Source organism: Montipora foliosa, chromosome 1 (assembly GCF_036669935.1).
Source record: "Montipora foliosa isolate CH-2021 chromosome 1, ASM3666993v2, whole genome shotgun sequence".
NCBI lineage: Eukaryota > Metazoa > Cnidaria > Anthozoa > Scleractinia > Acroporidae > Montipora > Montipora foliosa.
Window position 1 is genome coordinate 53,175,953 of NC_090869.1, and position 20,000 is coordinate 53,195,952.

General features: G+C 40.1%; 1 protein-coding gene and 1 pseudogene across 1 annotated transcript; one reads left to right on the forward strand and one right to left on the reverse strand.

Annotated features, from left to right (window-relative positions):
* Positions 1-1,513: 1,513 nt before the first annotated feature.
* LOC137971219 (uncharacterized) lies at positions 1,514-2,146 on the forward strand. The gene has a single exon (XM_068817996.1). It carries the CDS (start codon positions 1,514-1,516, stop codon positions 2,144-2,146), a length of 633 nt encoding a protein of 210 aa, XP_068674097.1.
* Positions 2,147-2,175: 29 nt separating this feature from the next.
* LOC137971228 (uncharacterized) overlaps positions 2,176-20,000 on the reverse strand; it is a 226,412-nt pseudogene continuing 208,587 nt past the window's right edge.

Sequence of the window (20,000 nt, forward strand, 5' to 3'; positions counted from 1 at the left end):
ATGGAGGGGAAGGCTGACACACCCATGGCAGTGGAAAACAAGTCCAGTACGTATGAAACAGTGCAAGAACATGCACAAAGGAGTATTGCATCGCGTACTGTTCCTGTCATTCTGAAACATGGGGAGAGAAGCTTGCAAGTTAATTTCTCCTCTCCCCCTCCCCCCTCTTTCTTTTTTGCCCTTGCCCCAATTTTCGCGCGGCCAAAACATCGAAATTTACGCGGAAACCCCACGGAAACGCTTGCTCCGCAGGCTAAGGGTGTTACTGCCCAATTTGTGTGCAGTTCGCTTGGCAACATCATGCCAGACCGTCACAAAGAGACTTACCCACTGGGAGCTAATGCAGTTTTGGAACATTGTTACATGGATGATCTGATGCCATCCGCACCTACAATGGAATGCGAAGGAAACAAGAAAGCAGCTTAGCGAGCTAGGGGACTTGGCTGGGTTTCATGTCCGTAAATGGATCTCGAATGAACCGGAGGTAATTGCTGACGTTGCGGAAGAGGACAGGACTTCCGCGATAGACCTGGAGAAGAGAGAACTGCCAATAACCAAGACTCTGGGTGTTCTGTGGGCCGCCACAGCTGCCGAATTTTTCTTTAGACACTAGTTACAGTTAGATGGAGTTGAATTCACCAAGAGGAATGTTTTAAGGCGAACAGCATAGTTTACGACCCATTAGGTTTCTTATCACCGTATGTAATCAGGTCCAAGTTGTTGATACAAAAGGCATGGCTGGAGGCACGAGATTGGGATGAACTGTTGCCGACACCTCATCAACGAGAATGGACAAAATGGTTTCGAGAATTGGAGGATCTTGCACTTGTGAATATCCCAAGGTGTTTGAAAAACCCAAGTCCTGAAGTGGAAGAACTGAGCATTCATACATTCAGTGACGCGTCAGAGAACGCATATACAACTGTAGTTTACGCACGTCATGTGTATGAGGATGGCAATATCACTATTCCATTGATTATCTCGAAGTCAAGGCTCGCACCATTGAAAGCAGTGAGCATCCCCAGATTAGAACTCTTGGGTGCACTCATCGGATTACGATTAACAAGACAAGTTTGCTCTGCACTTAAGATATCTACAAATGGAGTGACCTATTCGGTGGACAGTATAAATGTGGGGTACTGGATCCGAGGTCAGAGTAGAGAGTATAAACCGTTCATAGCCCATCGTGTTGGAGAAATTCATGACTTCTCTGCTCCTAATCAGTGGCGCTATGTTCCTACGGATGTAAACCCCGCCGACCTTGCAACAAGAGGCGTGACAGTAGAAGAGCACACGCTGACTTATGGTGGAATGGGCCCGAGTTTTTCAAGAAGTCAAAACAAGACTGGCCAGAGTGCAAGTTTGACAAGCCAACGTCAACAGAGAACCTTGAACTTAAAGAAACAACAGAAACAGAGACAAAGGATGCTATCAGTTACCAAATATTTGAAGAAGGTGAAGGAGCGGCTAGAGTCGAAGAGGTGTGGCGATTGGGCCCCTCAAGATTCTCGAAATGGTATCGAGTCAAAACAAAAGGAGAACTGGAAATTGCTTGGTTCGTGTGACAGCGTGGGTGCGCCGCTTTACAGAGAATTGTAGAAAATCAGCTGAGCAAAGAGAGAAGGGTGAACTGAAGCCATTGGAGAATCAAAACGCTGAGGAATTTATCATTCGGGAGGTTCAGTCTAAAGTGTATGCAGCAGAGATAGAGGCATTGAGAAGGAATAAGGAAATCCTAAGAGGAAGTACTTTGGCACCGTTTAATCCAGTATCAGTTAATGGCATTATGAGGTGCAACACCAGACTACGACATGCGGACGATCTCCCATATGATCTAAGGTGTCCAATCATACTGCCTAAGAGGAGGAATCATGTCACAGGACTGATCGTTATGTACTACCATGAAGTAGAGGGTCATCAGATGGGGCTTACCTATATGATTAATCATGTACGGGAAAAATACTTAGTGGTCCTTGTTCGTGAACAAGTGAAAAGAGTCATGAGAGAATGCTTTGAATGTGCAATACGACTTCGATCAAAGCCAGCAAGCCAGCAAATGGCGACGCTACCGAAGATTAGACTGCAGCAATCCTCCAGACCTTTCGAGAGCTGTGCAGTAGACTTTGGAGGACCTTTCTTAACCTAGCAAGGACGTGGGAGAGTGCAAGCTAAGCGCTATTTGTGTTTGTTTCTCTGCTTGAAGACCCATTGTTGCCACTTAGAGATGGCGTCGCCTTTAGACACTGATGCATTTCGTAACGCCTTTGTTAGAATGACTGCTCGGAGAGGATGGCCGCAGCAAATGTTAAGTGACAATGGAACGAACTTTGTAAGCGCATCGAGGGAACTGCGAGACCTAGTCTTTGCTATAGACCACGACAAGATACGACGGATGACCTCCAATAAAGGACTGAGTTGGAAATGGAACCCACCTGCAGCGCCACATTTTGGTGGAGTATTTGAATCTATGATCAAGTCAGTACTTTTGCTGTACTCGGTGATGCACAAGTTAATGATGAGGAGTTGGAGACAATCTTCATTTGCGTTTTCACGATTCTCTACATTTTCCGATATTTGGGGTTTAATGTCACGGTAAACAGTTTCCTCCTCGGCATCTTCAAAATCTCCCAAACGACTCTCAATACCTTCTGGGTCCCCTTTACCTTCAGTACGGATGTCAAGCTGATCTTCTAATCGCAATTTTTCGGCTTCGTATTTCAGTTTTCTTATGCGTCGGTGTTCCTGCAATTGCCTTTCCTGTTCGAGATTTTCGGCTCGCTTGCGCTCCTCTTCCAGTCGGCGTTGAGCTTCTCTCCTTGCTTGTTCAACTTGTAGATCCATGACACGTGCACGCCTCTCACTTTCACTGACACGCGAGGGTGCACCATGACCGCTGGCTGACTCAAATCGGTGCGAGGGCGCATTTTCACTACCAGCCTCTGAACTACCAGCCTCTTTTTTTATCGAAATTTCAATGATTTCGAGACACAAATTTGCCCTTTTGGAGGCATTTTCCGTTAGCGTGAGGTGCTCCTGCAATCCTTCAAGTTCCAAATATGATTCGTATTCTTCCCTGGCCCGCTCGAGTTCTTCAATTTGCGCGGCTAGTTTCCTTCGGCTTCTTCACGACTTCAGAAGCCTTTCGGCGAGATAACTTGCTCTTAGCCTTTCCCTTTCGAAAATTGTCAAAACGGCTGGGCCCAACGAGGACACGCATTTCTTGTTCGTCCACATATTGCACGTGGTCGGGTTCATGATCAAGTTCATTCGATGACATTTCAACTCACAAACTCTTCATATCAAACCAAAATTCATCAAAGCAAACGTTCAGTGTTACGTACCATGAACCTCGCTCTTCTAAAAGATGTTCCGGAACATATCGATAGTTTCAAGGCGACAAAAACAGTAAACTTTCGAGAGGATTTATTCTCAACAAACGACAACGACGTAATATAACACAAACTCAAAAACAGTACCAAGGTCAGTCCATCACGTGTAACGCAACGTGTCATGTGCCCGAGTTTTGGCGCGAACACCTGTTCTTGGTTTTTTTTTTTTTAATTGAACTTCGTACATCATGACAAACATCTGAAAAATTAAGCTTTTTCCGAATTCTGCTGGCAAAACGGCCATTACATCTATAAAATTAAAGAGATGGCGCATTGACAGTTCTTGTTCCCTTTTTAATGTAAAACCGAGAACCGATTCGCTCAACTTCAACACACGATTCAAAACCTTCCACATCTTCCGCCATTGTCTTTGTCACGCTAGAACTAACAAGAAATATTTTGGTCGAAAATTTGTCACCTGTCAATCATTGTGACTGTGCCGCACCAATCAGAAGCCCCCGTTCGTGGGCGAAGGGGTTTTTCAAAAATAGGGGGTCTTCTTGTAAGTGTTCCCTCAGTCTTTTGCCCCAACTTTCGCGCGGCCAGTTTCCAGAAAATCGTTTCGGAGCTCTTCTGTCGAACAGGAACGCTTGTTACGCAGGCTACGTTTCAGGTCTATGAAAGGGCAGGGATTTCACGAGTCGAAGGATATGAAAGGGTAGGGAAATCTGTCATTTAGGTATTTAAAAGGGCCTTTCGTTATTTTCCAATGGAAGGTATACGAAAGGGGTATCTTTTTTGCCAAAATGGTATATAAAAGGGTAAGGGGAGCGGAGCCTCCCCGTATTTAACTATTTTTGTACTCCCCCCGGATGTTTTACAAAGATAAAGTACACGCTAGTCCTTCGCTCTAGTTCATTAGGCCTTTTGTCCACAATAAAACACTTCGTTTTTAATTTTTGCGCATTTGATAGACATTTCATTGACATTTGACCTTTGATGGCACAAACCTGATTGGCCCATTGTCACTAACAAAATCCAATTAACTGTACAGAGCATTTAAAAGAATCGGAACAAATGGAAACTTGCTATCCTATTTCTTATTTACGATTTCACTACAAATTTGTCCTCTGTCGAAGACAGTCACAACGAACACGACTATGCAAATTTAGTGTTTTATAAAGATGAAGAACACGCTTGTCCTTCGCACCGGTTCATTAGGCCTTTTGTCTGCAATAAACACTTCATTTTATTTGGTTGAGAATTTAATAGACATTTCATCGACGTTTTACCTTTGATGACGTGAACCTGATTGGCCCATGGTCTGCCTTCGCCTTCAGACCCACAGGCTGCAGATCTGCCGTACTTGATCATGCTCATGATCATCGCATCGCGACCTGAATTCCCTGAATTATCATGCAACTTGTAATTGATTGCAGACTGTTTTCGACTAGCTGAAGGCTAATAAGCTTTACTCGAAATTCACAAAAGCATGTCCAAGATGTCCGCCAGCAACGACTCACCATACCTGGAGGCTATCACAGAGACTACGGTTCGCTCCAATAGTTTGTATCTTTCCCAGTATTTCCCTGTAGTCCTCGCATTTATAGTTGCATATATACCTGATTGGCCCATGGTCCGCCTTCGCCTTCAGACCCACAGTCTGTCGATGTGCCGTATTTGTCAAAGGTCTCGGACGCTGTAGCACTGGATGCGCACCATCCTCCATTCTGAACTGCAAACATCTTGTATCCTTTTCGCATAGAAGCCACGGCGCACTTTGCAATGGCGTTCTTTCGAGCACCATACGATCCATCGAGAACGGAATCTTTTCCTTCCAATGGTTGGATGGCTCGATTGGAGGTGTCTTTGAAGCAGCCGACGGTTTCATAAACAAAAGAAAGAGACCCGTCTTAAAATTTTACAGTGTCATTATTTAAACTTTGTGTCCCTTTATTAACCTCGACTCACTATCATGCGAACATTCAGAAATTCATTGAAGAAACAATCGCGTGGACTAAGTCTAACCATTGGCATAGCAAAAACTTCCTTAGTTTTCGGATGTTCAGTTAGCATAGCATATTGGTTGTATTATGTTGATCCGACAAAAAAAGTACTATTTTGTCTCCTATATAACTTCGTAAAATAATTAATCTACTTAGTTAAGACTTACCATATCGAGCGCTGACTGGCAAAGCCACCAACAGAACACAACATCAAAAGAGGAAAACTATTTCGTTGACGTTGCATTTCTACGTCTATAAAATGGAGTAAAATGTCATCATGGTCACCTTCTACTCACATTTTCTAATTAGGCCCTACTCAATATTTAATGGAGCTACGGTCATTTTAGAAGTCAAGACACATTGTCAGTTAGTATTTTCAAAGCGGGAAGCTAAAAGAGAAAGAAATTTGGTTTTTGGACCACAATCTGACTTCGTTGTGTCCCTTCAGTATTCCTCTTCAAAAGTTGTGGATTTTGCGCGCATTGAGAAAGCCGTTTATATACTTCTGGCTCTGCTTCGTTATGAACAAACTCGCTCTGTTACTACCTTCTCTCAGGAGAGAGTACTTATATAGCGCATGATCCATAGGTAAATGATCTCAGGCACTTAAAAATTATTTACAATGTTAAAAAAAGTTATGACTAATTATGATTATATTTACAGTGGTGAGAAGTATATAAAATAATCGTATATTGAAGAAAGTAAGAAAGTAAAAAAAAAATTTATTTAATAATAAACTTTTTGAAATACAAATGTCTTAAGTTTTGCTTTGAAAGATTTTAAATCTTTCTCTAGCGTGAGTGATTTTGGAAGTTTGTTACATTCAGAGGGTGCTGCCACTTGAAAAGCTCAGTCTCCTAGCTATTGTCTTGTTTGATTTAAAAGTTAGTGAAGTCAATAAAACTTCATCATTAGGTCGGAGATTGTATAGTGATTTCTTCTTGACTTGAACTAGACTTTGTATATAATCAGGTGATAGTCCATGTATTGCCTTGTAAGTCATCAATAAAATTTTGTATTTAATTCTTAGTTTGACTGGTAGCCAGCGTAGTTTGAAGATCAACGGCGTGATACGACAAAAACGTGTAGAGTTACATATAAGTCTAGCAGCCATATTTTGCAAACGCTGAAGCATTTTAATTTGACCATCAGAGCACCCATAAAGAAGACTGTTACAATAATCCAATCGGGCTATTATCGTTGCCTGTGCTAGTGTACGAGCTGACTCATATGTGAGATGCTTCCTTATTCTCCTTATGTTGTATAAATAGAAATGTCCCATAGCGCACATTTTCGTTATATTGGTATCAAATTTCATGTTACGATCGAACCATACCCCAAGGCTCCTCGCTGTAGTAGTTGTTTTAAATTTAGAATGTGCAATTGTCATTTCATCAAGGGATACTTTGTCTAGTTGTTGTTGCGTCCCTATTACCAAGAATTCCGTTTTTTCTTCCTACAGTTTAAGTTTATCTTTTAACATCCATGCTCTGACTGCTTTGAAACAACGCTACATCGATGTTATAGCTTCTGTCTCACTTAACCCACTGTCTGGCTTAAAAGACAAGTACGGCTGAGAGTCATTTGCATAAGCATGTGCAATTGGTAAGCTGGTTTTGACCACGTCAAAGAGCTTGCTAGCATATATGGTAAACAGCAACGGCCCTAAACAGAACCCGGGCGGTACTCCAAGAGATAATTCAGTGCTATCAGAGTATGCACCGTCTACGATAACATGTTGCGAACGATCCGACAGATATGACTTAAACCACATTAGTGTTTCAAGTCTCTGTAGTAAGATCTTGTGGTCTACTGTATCGAATGCTGCGCTTAAGTCAAGCAGGACTAATAATGTAACATGTCTACGATTCATGTTATGGAAGATGTCATTTACAACTTTTAAAAGTGCCGTTTCCGTGCTGTGTTGCTTTCTGTATGCGGACTGCAGTAGGGGATACAAATCATTCTCAGCCAGGTGACTATGCAATTGGTCAAAAACTGCTTTCTCTGTTACTTTTAATAGAAACTGCAGATTGCTTACGGGCCTTAGATTCTTATAAGCCTTACCAAGACCGGGGTTTTTGAGGAGAGGCTTGACCTACACATCCTTCCACGCTTCAGGGAAAGCACCCTCTGATAGTAAACAATTAACGATGGTGGTAATAATAGGTAGCAATTGGTCAAGACAGCCGACCACCAAATTGGGTTGGCATTGGGTCTAAATTACATGATTGTTTGGCAGCTTTCTTTATGATTGCGCTTATATCACCTTCAGACAACTGCTTAAATGATCGTACAACTTTCGCACATTCCACTTTAGGGTCTGGCGGTACTTCGTGCAAATCTGGTGAAATAGCACATGTGGATTCTATTTCGTTTCGAATGTCATCAATAAAGGTAAAAAAGGTAAAGTCACTTTATTTAACGTCGGTAGTTTCTTCAGCTACGAGGCTGGTATCAATGGAAGCCGATGGTGCGCCCTTTACCCCCCTACCTCTGTCAGTGCTCCGTTTTAAGGGGATTTAAAGCTATAGCTACTCGGGTCAGAGGAAAGTCGAAACAGACGTTGAAGTCACCGAGGATCGAACCGGGGACCTCTCCCTCCGAAAGCTGCACTAGCCATCTGAGCCACGACTGCTCCTATCTTCTTCACAAAGAACCTTGCAATGTCATTTGCCAGTGAAGTTTTATTCAATTGATCCGGGAATGTAGGAACTAAGTTATCTTTAATGCCAATTAAGGATCTCATTTGCAGCTCTGAAAAGTTTGCGTTGATCAACACTGTTCTCTTCCATAAACTCAGAGTAGAATTCACGTCTTGCCTTATTCAACAGGAAAGTCACATTTATTCTAGTTTTAAATACTTGTAGATCTTCCATTGTTCTAGTTCTTCTCCATTTTCTCTCAGCTTTCCTCCGCAACTTTCTTGTACAGACAATGAGCTCATTATACCATGGGACGGTAGGTCTTAAAGTCTTAGTAACAACTTTTAAGGGAGCATGATGCTCCAGCACTGATGATAGTGTAGCAGTATATTTTAAGGCCATAGCATTCAAATCTGTTCCACTCACATCTTCTACAAACAAATGATTAACCGCACATATGTCGGAATCTTCCAAATCACTTTTCACATTCATATCAATCGATCTTAGCTTTCTGTAGGTGATGGACTTAACAGAAATGTCATGGACTTAACAGAAATGTCAGGTTTGTATGATGATAGCCCGCATAAAATGGCAGCATGATCAGAGATGTATAGCGATCAATTTGAGGTGATCCATGTACAAGTTTCTCAGACATACGAGTGATGATACGATCTAAAATGTGACCATGGAGGTGCGTGGGCATAGTAACACGTAGCTGTAGATTGAATGATTCAAGTAAGTTTAGAAAAATCGAAGAAATCGGATCCTGATGACCTTTGTCAGTATGAATATTAAAATCACCTGTGATTAGCAGTTGCTCTTTGCAAAGTAAAAGAGATTCCAGATAATCAGAGAACTCGTCAAAGAATACAGATATAGAGACTTTATGATCTTCGGAATACGGTGGTCGGTAAACAATAACGATGCGCACATTATGGGATGATGATGTCACAATCCACTCTGAGAATTCAAACGAGTCTTTTTGACCACCATCCACTTTTTTTACATTCACTGTATCACGAAATATAAGAGCAGATTAACTTTGTAGACCGTAGGCCTCGTCCGACCACCGTAATTATTAATAAAATTCCATGGTACGTTAAGGAAAGTGCACAGAATGCACAAAGAGAAGGGCACGTAGTTTGCTGGTGTTGAGCCTGGACTACTCTGCCAATCAAATGTAATGTTTCAAAAAAATCTGTTGTTGTATGTGACTTACACAAAAGAATCAATGGCTGCAGAATCTCCAGGTTTGTTTAATCGGTGTAAAATTGATAACAGTTTTAATTATGGATCAGTGGTGGGTATCTGCATGGTAGAGATTGAAGGAGCGAAACTCGAAAAGAAAGTATAATGTAATCGAAACGTAATTAACTAAAATGAAAAAGAACAAAATGACCTGACTAAGGCGAGCCAACTTAAAACGAAGAAGTCGACAGAAAGAAATCACACCTACATTCGTTTCGGATCCGGGACTGGACAACCGAAGGAAAAATAGTAATGGAAACTGCACTGTAGCTTAGCTTGCCTTAAAAAATTATGGACAACTGATCGGCTGCCCTTCGCGTATTTCTTAACTTGAACTGAACTGAAGCGAACTCCCGAAAAGATGACTAAATCAAGCTTAAATATTCGACGTTGAACACGACTAAATCACAATAGACTATAATAATAAAATACTCAGCTAACGCCTGAAAACCGTCACATTTTGCACGGACAACAAGCTGACATTCAAATTCCAAAGCACCCAAAAAGACAATTACTACTGATGAGCAAGGCGTTTCAGTAGTATGAGACGATTTAAACAAAAAGAGCGACTTATCCTTGGTGTAAAAACCTGTGAAACTCACGGACGGACGTAATACAAATTAAAACAAAAGAGCAAAAAGACATCAAACAATAACCTAGTAACCCTACCATGGGCTATAACAAAACAAAGAAAAAGTCTCACAGGTTTTTACACTGACGTAAACCCAAACAAGCCACCAATCAAATGGATTTTTGCCTGGACATAGATAGACAGATTCAAGTGTTAATAAATAGATTTAGCCAAGCCTAAAAGCGGAGCTCCCTGGTTATTTATTCTTACTGCCAGTAGGATTAATGAAAATGAAAAGTTTCGCCTTGTCCGCGTTTTGATGTTTCTGTTGCTGCTTTAATAATTAAAGCATTTTCTTTGCTTTCGTCTATAGAAAAATTTCATTTGCCTAACTAGTAAATTCCACGGTAAATTTTACGCTAAAAACCGATGTCGCATGAATCACGAAGCCATGAGTACGATATCGGTTTTTCGAGTGAAATTTACTTTGGAATTCACCAGTCTGGCAATGAATTTTTCTTGAACCGCATGAGTTTTAAAAGAAAACAAACACACCCTCAGCGAGCGAATGGAAGGGAAAAAAGCCATTTCAGAATCAACTGTCATTAGCCAGCGAATAGGAATCAAGCTAAAATTGTTTGTTTGTTTGTTATTTATTTGTTTGAGCAGGTTGAAGTTTTGGCAGCTATTCAGCTGATGTGGACCTGCTATACCCACCTGCCCATATACACACATGCAGAGGTCAGCCACAACACCGGGAACCTCCCGCGTGACAGCCCGGTGCTCAACCAACTGAGCCACCGGTGCGCGGTTTACTGGTGTACTTTAATTATTCTCCCATCCACATTTTTATGTATTTTATTGAAACACGCCAGATTGGCTTGGAACAAGAATCGGCAAAATACGGCAATGCAACCAAGACAGAACGAACTTCAAACACGATCCGCTCCAACACGTAGGTGCTTTAAACAAACTTCTGAAAACACAAGCTAGTGAGATTTCCCCTCTAATTTTACGACAACTCATTGAGATTACGTGTTAATAACATGAGGGCAAAATTTTCTTGTCACTGTTGAGGCACAACGAAAAGCAGTTGGGCAAACGGATTAAAAAAGCACTTGTTCGCTCGCATTTTAGAGCAAAACAAACAAACAAACAAATCAACTTTTTCTCTATGTCCAAAAGAGTGCAGATAATTGTTATTTAATTTCACTTGACAACAAAAATTCGATTTTCGATTAAACCACCTTTTAAAATACGCATCCACTTTAAATAACGCGTCCATAAAAGTAACAAACGGTTAAGTGCATAAGGAAACAATTTGTAGCGTAACTTCTTCCAGTAAGTATGAGCTATTACTGGTATTCTGTTTTTTCGGTGTCGTTCTCTTTTGCTCTCCTTTCGTTTCTGTTCTAGACATAGGTCCTCCAGGCATCATGTAACCTTATCAGAGCTTCTAAAGATATGCCAAAAATTGAAATACCGAGAAAAAAGCAGCTTTAGGCAAATTAAAAATAAAGACTTAGGTATCTTTAAGTTTATATCCCTCCGATGCTTCACGTGAATAACTGCGTAGCCACCAGTGTGGACCACAGATATCATGATATGTCAAACTGGATTGAAACCAGCAAAAAATGCAGAAAGAAAACATCTTCCAAACCGTTTTCCACCTGAACACGAAAAGCGTTGACTGTGTAAGAACTATAATAGTTGATGTAGTATGGCGGTGTAGCCTCGTCGAGCCACAGAAAGCGCGCGAAAATGAAGCCTCATTTATGTTTACGTGAGTTAATCTGGGTCGAGCCTGCAATCCAATCGAAAGACCAGTACCTGGTCAGCGGTCAACTTCAATTGCAATTTTGCAACAAACTAAATTTCAGGATCAAACCGTTTCCATGAAGAACCTTTCCTTGAATAATGAGGCACAAAATAGACGACAAGCTTTCTTTCAAATAATTCTTGGCTGTCACATTTCCAATTATGTTCTTCCTGAAGACTGTGCAGAGTTGATCACAGATCCACGTAAGGTGTTCGATTCGTTCTCTGTCTTTGTTGAACCCATAAGTTACCAGATAATTTTCCATCTGGTTTCAGTGTTCTACATAACAGCACACTTGGTAATATTTGAAATACAGCTCACTTTGATTTCGGCTCGACGGGCGATAGATTATTGTCGAAGTCCATTACTCGTCGCTTTTAAGATTGTATATCCAATTGACTTGCCATTATTGAGCTTCATAAGGGTATATTGTTCAAAAATACCTTCATAAGGGTACTTTGTTCAAAGATCCACTAAAACGCCATTCGTGTTACATGACTTTCGACGCCATTGCCGGTTAAGTTGATCGTTCTACTGTGTCCACCAGAGAAATCTACGCATTTCCCACTACCCTCTCGATCCTAAGAAAATACGCGCAGAAGGCTCTATGCACAAAGACACCACTTAGCAGGGGAGTAACAGGCAAGACTTTTACCGCCACGAAAAAAAAAAAAAAAAAAGAAAACAAACTAACTAAACGAAGACCCCGACTGGGTTTGCCATACCGGCAACCCAGTAATTCGTATATACTAAAACAGTGGATAGCGTTGAACGCGGGCGCTGATTGGCTCGTCAAACTCCGAATATCCTGTTCTATTTACCTCAGAGCAACTCGGGAAAAAATGGCGTCCCGATTTGCATCCGTGACAAGTGAAGAAAACATCCCAATTAATTTTTTGTGCTGTATATTATCTCACTGTTTTAGTATATACTAAAACAACTATTCACCTCAGTGTCGGTGGCTAGCGTTGGATATTTACCTCGCCGCGGCTCGGTAAATATCCACCGCTAGCCACCTCCACTTCGGTGAATAGTTGTTAACTATTAACCTCCGAGCGACTCGCGCCCGAAAACATTGTAATCGTTGCAGGAATAAATGAGTTAAAATCATCTTTTTGTGATATATTACTATCCTCCTCCACTTCGTGGATAGTCGTTGTCATATCCAACGCGCGCTCGTGGAATAACTGGATATGATATAATAGATCGCCTACGTCCTTGACAATTGCAATAACAACCAAACTTAGAAGTGTAAAATATTTATTTCACCTTTCAATTTATTCGAATCAAATACATTTTTTCTTGACATGTCGAAGATTTTAGTTCACGAGAATTCGACATTCAATATTTCAGTATAGTTTGCTTTTGATATAAAATTAGATCTCCGTCAATATGATTGTGAAATCATTACGATGTTCAGCCCAGTGATTTAGTGTTCGGCACTTGGGCACTATTTAAACGTAGACGAAAGCAGACAAAAGTTGGTATTGTGGAAAATAAAAAAGAGAACAGGTCCCTTGCAGGAACTAGACACATGCCAATTGGCGAAGGCGCACTGGGATAGAACCCCAGCAAGGCATAATATAACCAAAAAATTCCTTAGCTTCGAAAATTTCCTTACCGATGCGCAGTGACTCTTTCGAGCCTTCCGTTCACAATGGAGCTGGAAGGGCTGTGGTCTCGCAAAATTATGACAAAACGTACCCTGGCGAGTGGCTAGGTCCTGCAAAGTGTTATCTATCGAAAGTAATGAATCAAAATTCCCCGTTACACTTGCCTAGCTTTCTAAAGTGAATGTGGTTTTCAATTAAGTGTCGCACAAATGAATCATTGGACGTTTGAAACTGCTAAGAAAATAAGCGCAGCAGGTGTTTATAATTAAGGGAGGGAAGACGAGAGCAAGTTATTTACATATTTGGCTCCGGATTGGTTAAGGAAATGGCCTTAATTCTTTTGGGCAATCACAACACGTAGAGCAAAACCTAACAACACTCAACCACTTTCCAAATAGAAACTCTGAGACGAGGACTGAACTAGAAGATAATAATTGCAAAATATCCTAGATTCCACAGCAGAAATCAACTTAACTAGCAATACCTGTTCTCTATTACGCTAAGCAAACAGATGATAAAAGTCTTTATTGAAAAAATAAATTTGTAGCACTCACAGCCAGTAAAAAATAATTTTGGACATTAAGATATTTTCCACATAAATTTATTTGAAACTTTTTTACTATTCACCACTAAATTTTTCACGTGTAATCCTAGAGAAACTGGCAGAAAAACCTACGAAATAGGCGAAAATTTCTCCGCTTTCGTTGTCTTTTCTCCTGTTTTATCTCCATTATGAAACACAAGGCTTGGAATAAAAGAAAGTTTAGGAGAAGGCAAGAAAATTAATGGAGTGTTTCTACGTATGGACCATTACAGGGTGGCAAAATAAAACTACTTTCAAAATTTGCTCTAAGACATAAGGACTGGACCTCTGGGTCGAACTCTCATACATCAATTGAGGCGTTGTACAGACATACTGAAGTACCAATTATTTTGGCCAATCAGAACATACCTAGACAGTCAATTGAGCCTATCACAACAAAGAGAGAGAGGGCTTAAGCAAGGAAGACGACGACTACTGCATTACAAGTTTATTCCAGGTCGTTTGGCATGGAAAGTGTGTATCAACATTCCAGGAATAAAATTGGTATGAACGGTGAGGTTATTTGCGAAGAAAATTAAAAATGTATCGTCGAGTCCTCACGTCCTCTACACAACCCTTAATTTGGTCAATTCACGTCGTTGTCGGGACGGCGGCGGCAAAGCAACGTGCCAAAAAGGGGCTATGTCACGTTATTTTAGGGTGTTTAGGGGAAACTTTTAGTTTATCACGATTCCAAAACTCGAAAATGGTAATGCGGAATTCCTGTACTGATAAAATTATCGATACATGACAATTAAGATGATTCTGAGCTAAAAACGGTTGTATTTGCCATAAACTTGAAAAACGTAGAGCCGACTTTTTTCAAGAGTAACCAAATACAATCCGTTTCAATATTGACTATTGTCTTTCCTTTTGTTGTATATCTTTTATGTTGCTCAACCGTTTTAAGTGGTTATTACAATGTTGCATTCTACTCAGTTTTTGGGAATTTTTGCTGTCATGAAATTAAATCATTTTGCTTGACATAGCTCCTTTAAGCCCATTGTTTTGTGGAGTTCTCCAGGCCGTTGTTATCGTCCTTGCATAAGCTCCCTCATAAATGCAGTGCGGTGCTTCACCTTTTGATGGGATGAACTTAGATTACTACTACCAGAATTTCAGCAAAACTAAATTGATGCAATCACTTTCGAGACATTACCTTTGATTTAATAACATAGCGGAAGTGTCAGAGAAAAACTATCAGTCACCCTCTACATCCTACATTGTAGAGTGTTTAATCATATGCAACGTGACTTCTACACGCTCTTACTATATAAGAACTCATTATAAATTTTTAGTTCTCAATAATTTGAAAATGATGAGTCATAAGTTCCTTGACAAAAACACTTTAATGTTTATATAGTCAAGAGTAGAGAGTGGCTCGATTATTGAGTACTAATTAAATCAAGGATGATTCTAGTCGGCTGTTCTTTTCATTAATAGTGAAACAACTTCCCTCTCCGGAAATGATCGGAGGATTGTCGAAAACTCCAGATAAATACCGGAATCTCCGCAAGTTTTCCGTGATGACAATCGGTCCTATCTATGAAACGATGGTCGTGCTCCATTGGGTTCAACTATGTTGCTGTTTTTGCGTGCTTTTTAGAGTAAAGCGCGGGGCAACTTGTTCACGTAGAGAGGCCTGGCAGTAACTATTCCCAGGAATAACCGCGCTTAAAGAAAGTTTATTCCAATAGAACACGACCTATATTGGAAAGAATCGATATTTTATTTAATTTTTTTTTCGTTCTTGTTATATTTTTGATTTATTGTAACCTCCGATTATTACTAGAGAAGTTAGACATTTTTTCTTCACTACCTTGTTTAAATACTATTAACATGCGCTTCCTGAAACATGCAAGTCGGTACAATCATTCATAAATTCACTAGTGTAAAAACATTTACAAACTGTCATATCATCGTATTTTTGGCAATATGACGATGTTGCACCAGATTTATTGCAATCATCATCTTGTCTAATTTCTGCGGTCAGGAAAATTTGCGTTCATTTTTTTTTTTCTTCCTGGAGGAGACCAGGCTGAAGGAAGGCAAAGGACGCTTCCAAAAACGTGTGTATAAAACTCTATTCTTAGTGAAAATATGTCCTAACATTTACGCATAACTCAAGACATACATGAAATAAATTGAGAACATCCACAAAAGCTAAGTTTTGGAATTTTGGAAACAGGGTAATTTCAAGCAGTTAAGGCAATTAGCCTGTACATGAGACCAGGACCAGGAGCGAACAACAGCCTATTATTCCAGTCAAGGCGTTTTTACAGACCGATTTATTTTTAGATTGAATTTTCTCTGAATGAGACTCCTGCAGAAACCCGATGACCATTCAAAAGAGCTAACTTGACGTCCTAGCGTCCGCAAACCGCAAATGCCTTTGTTTGTTTGTTTTTATTTTGTTCGTTTTTTTTTTTGGCTTTTTTTGGGCTCCTGGCCTGTAATAATTCCTATCCTCGCTATTATACTGAAAGAGATGATATATGTTAAACCCGGTGAATCGGTGAAATGAAGAGATTTATTTATTTAGTTCAGTGATAGTCCTGCGAAGGAGTGCTCGGCCTTTTTCCGAATATCCCCGAGTCACCATCGATTAATAAATCTCTTCAATTTCTAAGGAATGAAGGGGTAGTTTCTAAAGAAACTGTGGTGCTGCGTCGGTGGGGAAATTTGGTTTATCAACGGAGTTGATAATGTAAATTGACCACCGTACAGAGATTCTAAAAGCTAGCTTTTAGAATCTCTGTACGGTGGTCAATTTACATTATCAACTCCGTTGATAAACCAAATTTTTGTATACTTCTTCAATTTCTATCCTGTTTCCCTTTCATTGAAACTTGACCGTCTACGTCTGCTTTATTTGCCAAGTAACAACATTTGTGTTCTTATGCATGGAATGGAGCGGATGAGCAATAGAGGCTCCTAGAGAGAATTCCCCGTACACTAGGATCGCTACACTCCAACTCCGAAATTGCGAAACCGTTATCATGCACGAGAAGAGTTGAAGTTAAAGGAACAGCCTGGTTTCTCTACAAAAGTAGTCTGAATTATCTTCCAGTAGTCGCACAATCATTTTGTCTCGGTCAAAATTAGTTAGGTCATGATGAACATTCATTTTTTTATGCTTCAGGACGCCTTAAAACCTTGGACGATTACAAATTCGTACTGAGAAACTCCCTTCTCGATATATGTATGAATATAAAACTTTTTCAAATTTTTACAAAATTAATATGCATCAGAGGCGACGCCTGTAACCAGTTAAATTATATCTCTCTTTTTCATTATACTTTATAACTTTAATTAATGAACTGCAAATCTCTACCAAATGGTCTCTTCATACGAGCAAGCATGCAGGAATTGAATAGATATATTTTGGTCATAATGCTATGCTTTGACTATATGGATCTGCAAGATAAGTGAATAGATAAATAAAAGGGCTGACTCGTGTAGTACGGAAAATGTCCGTGCTAAAACGGAATATTTACCGTGACAGCTAGGCTTAGATAGAACTTTTTTGTGAGAACTTCAGACACCGAAAAGTATGCTGGAAAATTTCGAGAAAGATAAGAAAAGAAATTTGGTACAGTTAACGACAAATAGCGGGAGCTATTTCAAAATACCCTGAGTTGTAAGGGCCAATCTCCTCACGCTAAACCTCTCACGATATCATCAAGTGCAACATTTCATAAACTTTATACGCTCTTACCGGCCGGAAACACTTGCAAACATTCAGATTAAATGAGCCTTACTACACACCTGAGCAATGAGCAAAAGACGGAGAGCTACTTCTTCTCGACTCAGTTCCATCCATTCTGGAATTTTCAGCTAAAAGAACAATAAATAAAAAACAGCTTACGAGTGCTTCCTGTCAGACCAATTAGTTGACTGATTAACGGACAACACCAAAGGTAAACTTTTACGCACGTCAAAATCCGATAACTGTTTTTTTGCCTTGCTTTTGAATGGTGAAGAAAATCGAATATGACTAACGCCGATAGCGCGAACGGAGGCAATCGATTGCCCTGGATTTCGTCCCAGTTCCTTGGCTTTCAAAGACCATAAAAGCTATTAGGACTCAACTGTTCGCGTCTTTTACCAACAAAGCGTTTTAAATAGAATGTAAGCTTGTAGTATTTAAAATTCCACGGACCTTGAATTGTGATAAGCATTTTCTTTCGAGCGCCAGACGCACAAATACCCATTTCCTTAAGGTGATTGTCCGTTAGCGTCATGAAAGTCGGGAAGTCAACCTTAAAAGGAAAATACAACTTAGATTTAATACTGAATTATTAAGCTGGCACTATATGAACTGCACTCCAATGCGGGAGCACTTTCTACAATCTAAAGCATCGGATTTAATATTCCCTTCCACTGGCCAAAAGTGGAATCTCCCTTATTTATTAATGCGGCAACGTTATCAACCTTTTGTCCTTAGCATTTATTACCACACGTTTTCTACAATTGCGAGCTCTTTAACAATTGCTTTTTCGAGACGAATTCTTACTCTAAAATGAGGGTTGATAAGCTCATCTTCACAAAACAAAACAGTATTTAAGGGAAACTTCACTCATGCTAAAGAATAACTGAAATTTATGCCGGACGGAGGAGAGGGGATCAGGGGAATCACAATCAAAAGGCCTGGAAGGGGTGGGTGAATTTTTCCATTCATTGGCTCACGGTGCAACTATTGAGCATCATGTTTTGAGATGGTTGAAAATGACATACAATGATGCCACAGGATATGAGCTGGAAACTCAGCGAACGTTTGATCGCTGGCGAAGGAAGTAAACGTACCTCTTGTTCTTGGAAGATGCTAAAGTACTTTGCAAGGCCAACCTTTTCAAACAGTTGTCGGAGATCTGGAAAATGAAACTGATTGTTATAGAGAAGATATGACATGCAAAGAGGTTTTCTCAAAGGTTAGAGTATAACAGGGAACGGTGGAGGCCGTTTAATCAAAGAAAAGAGGCAGAACATTACGATTCAGTCTTAGGCGGAGAAGAACTAGTATTGTAGTCTAAAGGCCAAGGGCAGTAACATGCTCTTATTATTTTTACTTATTTTATCGATTGGCAATCTGATTGGCTCTGGGAGCGGGCGGAATTTTTCTATCCCGCCAACCGGGCGGAATCCCATTCCTGGTTGCGTGAGCTTGCATGTGTAATGACCTAAAATTTCCATTTTTTGACACCGAATCCGTTTACATACAGAATTAAGTGTTTCAAAACAATTTTTTTTTTTTAGGCAAGAGGCGTGGAAATAGAATTCAAATAAATATATTTCTCTTTGAAACGTTCAGTTTGTAAGTCGCTAAGGGTCGGTCCGTATAGCGAAAAACTGTGACCGAAGTCTTGAAAAAGCTGCCCTCGGTCTGCGGCGTCGGACCTCCCAGCTGGCAAATAACGTATATTTCTTACCCGAACAAAGCGCTGCAGACGAACAGCTATTTTTTCTGGATCCAATTGTTCCTGCTATGGATCCTTCAGCTAAAAGAGAAAAAAAGGAAAGACGTTCGTAAATCATAGTTGATATATGGAGATGGTTATGAAAGTTTGTTTTATGTTTTCGTTCGCTGTTTTGGCCCTGATCATGCACAAACCAAACCCTTTTTCTAAAAGACAGCGATTCAAAAGTTTTGATTAATTTATTCAAACTCATTTGTGAACCCGGCGAGGACAAAAGATTGTAAATGGTCACCGCCAAGTTAACATGAAGGGCGACAGTACTGTTATCTTTTTTAAGTTTTTGGGGTTTCATAATTAGAATGTAATCAGGATTTGTTTGTGACTGACTGACGCATCCACGATAAACTTTCACATTGAAACTCGGGCTTGTGTAGTGTTAAATAAAGTCTACGAGTCCTCAGTTTCTATATCGCTATAAATGATCAACTGAAAGGTTCGAAGTGAAAACGAAGGAGCGGTTAGTAAATGACCAGGTGCTAGTTTTGTTTGCTCAGTTGAGTGTGTTGCTAGCAGAAGATCATATGCAAATTTCCTTCTGGTTTGAGAGTAAACCTTTTGAAAATGCTTCTTTGTTTACAAGTTTTTTTATGATTGCGACGTGATTAAAGGAAGTTTTGCGCGGACTAAAAACGTCGTTGAGTGATTTTTCCTTCCTGTAAGATACAATCGGTGGCTGTTTAAAAATATGTGCAAGTCTAGGTTGCTGTTG